At 39.7% G+C, this 12,592-nt stretch overlaps 1 protein-coding gene across 1 annotated transcript in view; it reads left to right on the forward strand.

The window, feature by feature from the left end:
* LOC122794288 (myb-related transcription factor, partner of profilin-like) overlaps positions 1-4,667 on the forward strand; it is a 201,769-nt gene extending 197,102 nt beyond the window's left edge. The window contains exon 2 of the mRNA XM_044062580.1: positions 2,001-4,667. Coding sequence (XP_043918515.1) covers positions 2,001-2,746 — 746 coding nt within the window. The 3' untranslated portion in view covers positions 2,747-4,667. The remainder of the gene's footprint in view (positions 1-2,000) is intronic.
* The last annotated feature ends 7,925 nt before the right edge of the window (positions 4,668-12,592 follow it).

Consider the following 12,592-nt stretch of genomic DNA (forward strand, 5'->3'; position numbering starts at 1 on the left):
TGCCTTCTGTTCGGAGTCTGCATGTCCTCCCTGTGGTCGCGTGGGTTTCCTCCAGGTGCTCCGGTTTCCTCCCACACCCCAAAGACATGCAGTAGGTTGATTGGATACTCCAAATTGGCCCTAGGCATGAGTACATGTGTATGTGTGCCTTCCGTGGAAGGTTGGGCGTCGGGCTGGCAATTAGACACCGTAAACACTTCACTGCCAGTCATGAGTGGACAGGTGATCTGCTGTGGTGACCCCTAACCGGGAAAAGGCGAAAGAAGAAGAAGGAAAGGGAGAGAGGAGGAACAGAAGAATATTCAAGGTTAAGGAACTAAGGGGTTTGACCTTCCCAAATGATCTCTGTTTTGGGTAGAATGAGCTAAGGAGATGGGACTGGGAGTGTCCCTTATCAAATTTACAGTAGGGGTGGGCAACAGCAAAAGCAACAACTATAAGAGCACAACTGCAGTGAGGTGGGTGAGCGGGAGAAAAACAAAAATTATACAACGACCCCTCATTAATATTCAAAAACGTGCACGCTGATTGGCATCGTGCATGTTGTAAATCTGAGTTATAGTAATGGAAAAAGGTCCGGTCGCCCGGACTTTTTCCATTACTATAACTCTTTTTTTTTTTGATCTCTGTTGCTTTACACTGTCTCGCTATGTTAAACGAGTTTAACATAGCGAGACAGCTTTAAAAAAAGCAACAGAGATTCTCTGTTGCTTTTTTTAAAGCTGTCTCGCTATGTTAAACTCCTTTAACATAGCGAGACAGTTTGTAAAAAGCAACGGAGATCTTGCTTTCCCGTTGCTTTTGCCCACAGCTCTGATGTACTGCGTAGGCATACGCATGCGCAGTACATCAGAACTGCCGCAGAATACCAGACAGCTGCGGAAGGGCAGCAAGGTGGCATTATACATTGCCATTATTTAAGAAAAGTATTTTTTTTTTCTTAAATAACGTTATTGTATAATAGCAATAACCCACTTCTGGGTGTGGGTAATGCTGGATTTACCCACGGTTGGCTTTGTTTGGCCACTCGGTCTTCGCCCTTGTGACCAAACCACATAAACCGTGGGTAAATCCAGCATTGCCCACACCCAGGCATGGATTATTGCTATATTCAACCACAGATCAGCAATTATATAAATGGAGACACAGAAAAGTAAATAATTCAGTCAAATAAATAAATAAAAGCAGTGCAGTAAACTAGTGCAGAACTGTTACACAAATAAATAAAAAACAATGCAGTACTGATAAGCAAAATAAATACAACCAGTGCAGTGCTGATAAGAAACACTGAACAATTAAAGTGCAAAAAATATACTTATATAGCATGTAATTCAGATTATTTAACAAGTATTCTCCGTCAAGCACAAATGGAGCTCAGCAAGATATATTTTTCTGTGAGAAATGACTTCAGGAAGAGTAAATGGCAAGTGAATGCTTTGAAGTGTTACAAAAAGAGCCATTACCCAGCAGTATGAAGGGCTGCCAGCTCATACACCTGTCATATAATATGACATCTTCCTGTATGGATAACAGCTTAGGGTGCCATGGGAAAATGGCAGAGTGAAGAAGGTGGGTCAGTATAAAGATCATCATCTAGCTTAGGTCTGCAAAACCCATCACAAAGAGGGATAAAGGTAGATGATGGTGATAAATGCAAACAGTGCAGTGTAGTCACCCTCCTAGGCCTTGCCATGCTCCTACCACATTCATGTTCTTGTCTGCATGCAGGCTACTAAAACAACACAGGATGTGGCTATGCATATTTATCTCTTCATGCTACACTACTGGGTAAATCCAGTTTTTGAACACTACAGAAAAAAGTAAATTGGTTGTAGACTTTGAAATGCTTGTTTGGTATCTGAGTTTAATTAACTGATTGCTGTGTATAAGGAATTTTGTGTTATTCAAGCTTAATGGTATTTACAAATATGTGAATTTATTTTTTTAATGAATTATGTGAATGTGATAGTGTATTTTTTTCTGTTTTTTTTTCCATTTAGAACATCCAATCAGTGATCCTGCTGCTGGTTCCAGCAGTTCTGCTAGCTTCTCAGATAATGTCAGGGATGACATTCTTCTGCAGCCAAAACTGAGTGATTCACCACCACCATCCTGTACTGAACAAGTTTCCCAGATTAGCCCATTTCTCAAAATGTCACCACAGTCAGGAGGGTCAATTCCCCAGCAATCACCTTTTAGTCCCCAGCATCCCCTAGTGGACAGCATGGCTGAATATTCTGTGGGGCATTGTAATTCCCCACCTCTTCGCCGTCGTAGACTTCAACTTGAGCAGCCGTTAGTACCTGACACTGCACTGGACTTTTTGCAGACTCAGAGGGAAACAGCTGAAGCTATAAGGGATTTAGCTGCAACCATTCGAGAAGGTTTTGACAAACTCACAGGTGTAGTGGCCTCAATTTTACCCCTCCTACAAGAGAGGTCTGTTTTTGGAGCTGCTGGAATAAAAAGCAATTTAAGTGAGAGCTCTGCTTCAGGACTGATGATGCCATTTTCAGTGCCACCTACAGGGGCTACAGCTTTAAGTACTGAGACTTTAACAACAAAAGTGGAAGACCCACCATCTTCCCCAGGAGAGCCTTCGTTGGAAGCAGGAACCTCTGCAGGGGGTGATGACAGTGAAGCTGAACAGGTGACACAAGAAACTTGCAGTTCTCGTCCTGTAGAAGGACAAAAAGACAACCATCCTATTTCAAGAAAAAGAAGGGGAAGGCGTAGAGCTATATGACAACTAGACACAATAATCTTGACACTTAATTACAGTACACAAAGTAAATTAAAAGACCGTGAAAAGCAGTGTTCATTTGTGTTCCATTAACCAGTGGTTTTGATCATGTATTGGCTTCCAAACAAAATTCAGTCTACAACAGACATAGCAAGCATTAATTTTCTTCTTCAGGCACCTTGCTGACTAATCAAAAGGGGCTTCTGCCAACATTGCTGCATGCAGAGATGACTGGAGTCCAATTAGGCATTCAGAACTTGTGGGTTTTGTAAATCTGATTTCTGGCAGTAGCAGTACTTTATATTTTCCTTGCTAAAACAAGGTCGCTATACACCAGTAGTAAGAAATACAGAAAGTGTTCATAAAGGTGCAGTAGGTGTTGAGCACTGTTACCTTTTTCTACTGTTTGTTGAAAAACTGGCTATTGCTGTGAAGAGTTGTCACATGCACTGGAATACAGTGAAAGATTTATTTCTGAGCACAAAGCATTTTTTTTAAAAAGCCCCCCCCCCCCCAAAAAAAAAAAAAGTAAAGTTTGTAAGTACCATTGGAATGGTCTCTGTCGCCTGTATAATTATTTCTACAGATATTATTCCTGAGATATTACACTCATAACATACCTGTTGCCGATTATGTTATGTTAATTATTAAAACATTTGAAGTGGGTATTGGATCAGTCATTACGTGGAAGGATAATACATTTGTTCCATTCTGTGCATCATATGAAAACACCCTGGGATTCCAAAAGATTTTCACCATCTGCACTAATTAGCCATAGCAGGTTGGTCACTTAGCATGGCAGAATTTCATTCAGAGATATGGTACACCAACACAGAGAAATATCTCATTAGCATGTCTCTGAATCAAACCTGCATTATCAGATCTGACAGTGCCGGTGTTCTCCTTGCCAGTCCCTGTATCAGTGATAAGATAATCACCCCAACACATGCACACAAACACACACACACACAGACACTCTGTCTCACACTAACACATGCATGCACACACGTCCATGCATCCACAGAAAAGTTCCATAATGCTTATGTGCACATGTATATATATACACACACACACACATTCACACATTCAGCCACATTCATGCTGTCTGAAGACGCACACACGTACACCACTATAATAACTTTGCTATTCTTACCTATATTTGCAGTGTTGATCACCACTATTCCCATAGGAGTGAATGTGTAAAAGCTGTCAAAAGTTGCTATTCACTTTTTCCTCTTAAAGAAAAAAATTAACTGTGCAGACTTGATCTGGAATTGCTACCATTGCTGGGGAAGAGAACCTTAAGGCTTCTGCATCATGGTAATGCTTTCTGAATCCTCTACTTATTTTGCAACTTCATGGGTCATATTAGTTAAAAGCAATTGTTTAACATATATACAGTTCAGTAGTAACAAAGAACGTATGTCTATGAGGGCTGTTATAACCAGCTGACATGGTGAATGCCACTACCACAGTTTTTTTTTTTTTAATTCTTGGCTGTTTCTTATAAATGTAATCGTTTGTGTTAGTTACATAAACTACAACAGTAATTGTACAGCAATAGTGTATGGCAAAGGAATATGAAAATGCTGATCATTTCCATGGATTCCTTTATGCTTTGGGAAGAAAGTACATAGCTTGGCTATATTCTGATTTCTTTTGCACTTAATTTATTTCCTCCAGTAACTGTTGTTAAATGGCATGATGTGGTTATTTAATGTTACTCTAGCTGTGCATCTGCATTGTGTAATAACAGGCTATTCATTTTATCTCAGACTACAGAGCAGCATATTTAAATGCTATACCAAAAGTACCATGCTAAGTGCTGACATCCAGGAATTAAATGTCAGAGTACCATATTCGTGAAAATATCCTTAATAGTTATGAAATGGGAGTTAGAGATAAAATTGAAATATAAGCTACATTTATGTCTGGATGTTACATTTCTTCCGATATGTATTGGCTGTACTAAACCAGTTTATTGTAACCTTTAGTCGTGTATTACTGTATAGGCATTAGTCAGCATTCATTTTGCATTGCATCTGCACAACACTGCTTGTACATTTTCTTTTTTGTATAATAATAGATTCAGTGGCATCTCTTCCATCTGCCTTAACAGGTAGGTATATCGGATTTGAAGCCAGCAACATAAACTTTGATTCCAAGGCTTAATCTCCTCCGCTCTTCCATACTGCCCTCAAATCTTGTTTTCTGCACTAGACAACAGACTTTTTCTTCAATTTTCCAGTCTGTTTTGGGACATGCTTAGCTTTTGTACCACTCCTTGCTATTTGGTGAGCTTTAGTTTTTTTGTCTCACCCACTCTCTTCTCAGTAGGGAAATTTGGCTTCATTTTTCAAGTAGCAGTTGAAGTTTAGTAGGTGTCTGTTGGACTTTGGTATCTTTTTTGAATGATCTTCTGGGTGAACTTTTCTGATCTTCTTCAAAGTTTTGGGGGATTTTTTGGTGTCATTTTTTAAAACTTTTCAGTCCATTTTCTTGTGTTTGTTAGTTGAAGATGGCAGGCGAGGCTTCAGGTTTCAAAACATGTGTGGCCTGCAGGCACAAAATCCCACTGCAGGCTTCACAAGAGAAATGTGCTGTCTGAGGAATCTTGTGAAATTTGTTCTTCTTTTGGGCCATTTGTCTTCTTGGAAATATCGTTCTAAGCTAGTGTTGAAAGGCTTTTCCTTCCCCAAGCAGGAGACACTCAGCTTCTTCTGGGTTGGAGTCTCTTTCCTCAAAGAAAAATTCTGAAACACCTAAGAAAGATAGACCTAGAGAGAATGATAGGGAAAGAGATCCCTCTAGGGGTGATCCAAGTAATCTAGAAAATGGTCTATGGACCCTTCTGTGGTGCAAGATCTGCTCTGAATGCTTCTTAGCCATCTGATTCAGCATCTCCCTCCTTGGTTCCAGTGTCGGATCAAGTTCTGGTCCAAACTTCAGCTGCTTCAAGTCTAGGTTCATAGTTAAGCACTAGGCTAGCTGCCCTTATAAGCCATTTTAAGCCTAGCCAATTTCCCTTTCAAAGATGAGAATCAAACTCTGTACCTTGTGACTGTGACGTAAACACCCTAACTTCTGTACCAACCTCCATCCGGATCTTTTTTTTTTTTTTAATGGAGCAGTTTTCTCCCAGGATTTAGTCAGCAACTGTCCTTCCAGATAGATATGGATACCACTTCTCTAGACCACCCTCAGTAGCTTCTTCATTTAGGTCAGTGTGGTCTTGTTCTTAGGTTCACAGATTAGTAGTAGGCTAACTACCCCATGTGAAAATCAAACCTTGCACCTTGTGTCTGTAAGGTAATCACCTTAACCATTATACCAGTGTCCAACCCATAGGAGCATATCCAGGGCAGATCTAGAAAGGATGATGAGGACCTTCATGAAGGCATAGATATAGTTGTTTTATTCCCTTTTTTCACCTCTCCCCCACTGCTGGAGTACTGAGACATTGACCATCTAATCCCATTGTTATTTCTCTGTTCCATTTGTCCCACATGGTTCTGCTGCTGAAGCTGATGAACTAGGTATTGTCAGCTCAGGGAATTCCTTTGACCTACTCAACTTCCACCACTTTGGATCTGGATATGTCTTGGACCTGAGAGGCTGGAGTTGGGGCTCTAAAACTGGGGTTAATTCTGAAGGTTTGAAAGCCTTTCCTGAGAGGCAAGGAAGGCTCTGAGGTTTTCAAAGCCTACCCTACTTCTCATGGCCTCAGCCCTCAACAGCTTAGCTCCAGCCTCTTACTTGGATTGTAGGTGAGCTGCATCTGGAGGGGAGTGGTTCTGTCAGTGTCTTCAGACCTGAGGAGGTTCTCTTGTGACCTCCTTAAGCTTCACCATTCAAGGCTTCTGAAAAAATCCTGTCCCACTTGAGAGGGAGTAACCTGTACCTTCTCAGATACAGCCTGAACCCCAGCTGTTTCTGGTTCTTCTGTACCTCATAATTCTGTATCCATGGGACAGCTGGCACCAACCAGACTCAATTTAACCTAGGTAGTGGGTTCCACTATTGTTTCTGACCATCCCCTGGTTTCTTCCCTGAAGTGGAGCACAGGAAGAGCAAATGTGAAAAAAAGGCATTTGGATTCCCACCAGAACTAAAAACTGAGGATAGAAAATCAATGAAGGGGAAGGGTTGACCAGGTTTCTCCCTGGTAGGTGTCTCCTTCAGGGAACTTTTGGAATTGCTCGACATAGGGGAGGTTGCGCAACCAAAGTCTCCTCCCTGGAGGGGTGGGTGTTTCTGAATTCTTTTGGTGCAGATCATTCCCCCAGCAGACACTTTGGTTAACTTATTACATCTGAGTGAAGCCTCCAGGAGCATCTACAGTTAACTCCTACCGATGCCTCCAGTTGTCAAATATTGATTCATATTTGCATCAATAATTCCAAAACCATGCTGTGTACAAAGTTTTAAAATATTTCATCTTAAACCTTACACAATGACAAACTCAACTGCATTAATATTTGATATCTGTGTAGTGCAGGTAAATAGATATTAATGGTTGTTTTTATGATATTAATTTATATAGATATCATTTTCACAATTTTCTAAATATCTCAACAACCATGCAACACAGAGAAATCTCCTTAGCCTCATATGAAAGCTGTCAGCTAGATGAATAAAATGCTGCTGACAGTATGTGTGTTACCTTAGTGGTTGCTGCGATATTGTAAGTTGTTTACAAAATATTACAAATGTAATAGTTACTGTGACTTATAAAATGTGGTTTAAGACATAGAACCTAAAGAATACTACCACTATAAAAATAGTTTGTGCTGAAGAGTTTGCCATTTATACTTCTTTTATAACCCCTTTGGTTCCAGAAATATGAACATTTGTTTGAAATGTGAGGACATAATTTAATTCTGTCAAAAGGCTTAGGCTCTGCCCATTAGAAGTTACAGTGCAAACTTCCTGAGCTTCATTGGAGTGAATGAGCTAACTTAGTGACCCAGTGGGCTTGGAAGGAACTGGACATAGTAGAACCAATCCCTTGCAAGCTGGATAAAATCCTATAGTCCCTGAAGGACAGGGAGCATCGGAATAAGGGGTCTACAGTGGGTGCCATAGTGGTGGTGGGGGCCACTAAGAAGGAACTGTCAGATAAGACTACCTGTTGCTACCCCCCCAATAGACTAGGGCTCTGGAGAAATTTGAGAAGCGAGTTTATGATTTGGTGACTTTTGCCTTGCAAGCACTGAACTATATGGCTTATTTGACCAGACTGCAGAGGGATTTGACAAAGAAGCTGTCAAAATTCTAACAAATGGATTGACGGTGGAGTCCCATAAGGAGTTAGAATCACAGCTGGCCACCATGCAGTCTGTTATCAACATATCCATGCAGCTTTTGCCTATTGTTGCTGATAGCATGGCCAGAGCAGCAGATACCAGCTGTACTGTTTGCTGCCGTGCCTAGATGCTTCTATATGATTTCGAGAAAGCTTCAATATGTCCTTCTGAATGGCCCCTTTGATGGGTCTACCTTATTCAAACCCAAGGTCAAGAAGACTGTAACTAAGAGAGAGCAAGATGGCAAAACTTTTTCTGCCTTTGGAATTCACTTCTTCACTCCTCAGATGTCATTTTTCCACAACCAAAAGGGTGGAAAATGTTTTTGGTTCTGAAAGTCTCAGAGTTTTGCCTAGGACACTTTTGGTAGCTTGATCCCCCCTCAGGGTAGAGGGGAACTTTAGTGGATGTTGCCTGTGAGGCAGTGGCAGTCCACATAAAAAAGGGTTTTGATGTCCTTTCACTGCAAAGCCTTTCCAGAGTATTGCCAGACTGTCCTTCTCTTAAAGTAGTCAAAGGGTACTCTCAACCATTATATGAAACAACTTGAAGAACAGCAGCAAGAAGAAATCCATAACTGGCCTCAGCACAAACACAGGTTTAATAAAAAAAAACTCTAGCGCCTCGGATTACAGCCTTCCAGGAGTAATACAAAACACACAGCTTTACACAGACTTCATATAACACAATTCATCAATTAATTATTCAATTAAATAATAATTGTTTCCATTTATTCTCTAAATTTAAGCCTTCAGGTACTATAGTATTGAACTTTAAAATATAAACAGATTCTTTACAAATAAGTTTGTCCTTAATATCACATATTTCACCAATTTTCATGAAAACTTGCTCTAAAACAGAAGCTTTTAACAAAGAATGATCAGCATTATGAACTATTTTGAAATGCATTACAACATTACTTTCTATTTTACCATTCTTTGTATCTCTTACATGTTCCTGTATTCTTACTTTAAATTTCCTTTTGCTTTCTCCTGTATAAAATAAATTACAAGGGTAGCTGAGAGCTTATATTATCCCTTCACTGTTACATGAAAAGCTACCACCAGGAGAAAGCTAAATACCATTTATTTTCTTAAAATTTGTAACACAGAAACATATAGAGCAACCACCACAAGGGCGAGTGCCCCTCATGGCAGGAATTATGTGCAGTATCTCATTGGGCATAGAGAAATAGCTAGAAACCAAAAAATCTTTCAAACTTTTTCCTTTTTTGTAGGCAATACAAGGACTATTTGCTATTATTCTCTCCAATTCCATGTCCTGAAGTAAAAATTTCCAACAGCTATGTAATATTTTATTAATCCTATTACTCAGTGTATTATACACTGAAACAAAATATATCTGATTTTTGCAAGATTCAATATTATTCCTTTCTCCATGCATGACATTTTGACACTGATTTAACCCCAGTCTAAATGCTACAACTCTTTGTAAAGGCTTCTTAACCACATTGTAGTTATAACCCCTGTTAACAAACATGTAAAAAGTGTACCTATACTCTCTTACAAAATCCCCCCAATTACTACAAATTCTGTGCATTTGAAGAAACTCCCCATAGGGTAGGGCTTCCAGCAAATGTTGGGGATGAAAACTAGCCTCATGCAAAAAATGGAAATTATCTGCAAATTTCCTAAGTACTGATGTCTTAATGCCACCACCATTAACACCCTCTAGACTAAATCAAGGAAATGAACCATGCTACCACACTGTATGTCATCAAATTTCACACCATAAACATTTTGTTCTAAATCCAATGGAAAATTCATAACATTATGCCTACCACCTTTACAAACAAACCATCTATGTATCTGTAATAGGTAATAACATTATTTTTCACAAACTCATGCTTATACAAATATTCAAGCTCAAAAAGTGTCATGAACAAATTTGCATAAATGGGGGCAAAAGATGCCCCCATGACAGTACCCTGCAACTGGTGGTATACACATCCATCAAAGACAAAAAAATTATTTAATAAACAAAATTATGTAAGTTCTATTATGTAACAGGACAGGGGAGAATTGCCCAAAAATAATTCAAGGCTTTAATGCCATTCTGATGTCTAATACCAGTGTATAAACTTTTCACATCCATAACCACATAGTACATATCACTACTTCACTTAATGTCCTGTATTTTGTCCAAAAAATCAAAAGAGTATTTTATATAAGACTGTAACTTCATAACATGAGACTTTAAAATATTCATGTATAAGTAAGCCTATTTTGGTCAATCAATATCTATGGGCATCAACAATAGGACGACCAGGAGGGTTCTGCAAACCTTTATGCAATTTAGGCAAACAATAAAAGGCAGGTAATTTACACCCACCCACATCAAACTTTCTATCAACATCCCTTTCTATCAACATCCCCTTGGGAAAAAATAACCTAGTCTGACCCCTTCTCTAATAATACATTACTGCATCATAGCATTGTTATAGTCAACAGTGTGACACTTTCTATAAACATCCTCATTCTTTAGATGTTCATAACACATGTTGACATATTGTGTGTAATGTAAAATAACTATTTTGTTCCCTTTATCAGATGGCTTAATTATATGTTTTCTTTGACTTAAATCAACCAGTGACTTCCATTCAGCCCTACTCAAATTATATTTAATTAAACATCTTTGTGTATCAAAACTAACAAACAGTTGTATTATATGATAGTTAAACTGTTTTATTTTCTCATTAATATAAGGGGGAATAAATGCACTTTTAGTGGAAATAGTATGTGTATCTAACAAACAACTAGCATTAACATCAAAATCTGACATACAAAAAATAAAACTTTCATCATTGTCATGTGACATACAAGAAATAAAACTTTCATTCTCTGAGTCAGCATGGTCAGAAACTTCAATATTCCTTGCATTGTCTGTCTTATTAAAAAAAATACTTTAAATGCAATTTCCTAACCAGGAAAAAAAGATGGTAAAACCTTTCCTGCTTTTGGAATTCACTTCTTCACACCTCAGATGTCATTTTTACACAACCAAAAGGGTGAAAAATGTTTTTGGTTCTGAAAGTCTCAGAGTTTTGCCTAGGACACTTTTGGTAGCCGGATCCCCCCTCAAGGTATAGGGGAACTTTAGTGGATGTTGCCTGTGAGGCAGTGGCAGTCCACAGAAAAAGGGTTTTTATGTCCTTTCACTACAAAGCCTTTCCAGAGTATTGCTAGACTGTCCTTCTCTTAAAGCAGTCAAAGGGTACTCTCAACCCTAAGCCTTCAAACCCGTTACCCCCCCCCCTGATTCTTTGGCATTGATAGTAATAACTGAAGACTGTTTCATCCCTTTCACATCCCTTAGAAAGTTGGAACCCAAGTCCATTCCAGATGTTCCACCCTGACAAAGAAAGGCAGCAGTGCAGAGAATATTAAAGCTAGTCAAAAAGCAAGTAATCCAGGAGGTTCCACCAGAGCAGAGAGAATCTGGAGTTCTACTCAAGGTACTTTTTAGTGACAAAAAAGGAATGGGGCCCATAGGCCAATCTTGGACGTAAGCCAGTTGAATCAATTTTTCAAATAGACATCATTTCAGATGGTCTGTGTACATTCCTTACACCCTCTTCTGCAGAAGAACACCTGGATATGCTTGATGGACCTACAAGACACCTACTATTACTTCATGATAGCCAGACAGTCCATGAGGTTTGTATGCTTCTGGTTGGTGGCCAGTCATGTCTACTTCAAAGCACTGTCCCTTCTTGTCATCACAGCATCCCAAGTGTTCACCAAATGCATGACAGTGGTAATGGCCAGCCTCAGGCTGCAGTGGTTCTGGGTGTTCCTGGTACTTGAATGAGTGGCTCATTATGCTCACCTTGAGGGATTCACTGATTCCTGTCAGAGACTACTTATTACATTTGTGCTGTTCCTTAGTAATTACAGTATATTTTGAAAAGAACTGCAGCCAGTTCAAACCTTAGAGTTCATAGGTTGCCTCCTGTATATCACCACCACCCAAATATCCAGGTTTCCTCTGGCCAGACCATCATCTCAGCGTCTTCAAGCTTCACAAGCATTACACCTTCAGAATCCTTTTGCATATCTGACATCCCATCTGTTTGGGTCCATGGCAGCTGTTATCACTATAGACCCACACGCAAGGTTTTAAATGAGAATACTGCAGTGGGATTTAACCCTTTAGTTGTCCATGACATGTCAACTGATGGACCATCCTATCAGGCTCACCAAGGTCTGCAGACAAGGACATCTTTTTGTGTTCCCCCTACCAAAGTTTGTGGTAACTTTGGACTCCTCCCCTTTGGGGTGGGGGGCTTTTTGAAGGGAGGACAGTCCAAGGTAACAGATCACATCAATGTTATGGAGATTTGGGAGTCATTCTCATGTTGAAAGCCTTTCAGGATTGCTTCCCCCATGAGTGTGATTGTGGCACCAGTGGACAATATGCCTGTGGTATGGTACATCAACAAATAAGGAAGGAACTCCATCGTACCCATTTTGTCAAAAAATCATGAGGGTGTGGCAGTGGGCAAGGTCATCTCGGTGCTTTC

Source organism: Protopterus annectens, chromosome 1.part0 (genome assembly GCF_019279795.1).
Source record: "Protopterus annectens isolate FY-2018-M chromosome 1.part0, PAN1.0, whole genome shotgun sequence".
Taxonomy (NCBI): Eukaryota; Metazoa; Chordata; order Ceratodontiformes; family Protopteridae; genus Protopterus; species Protopterus annectens.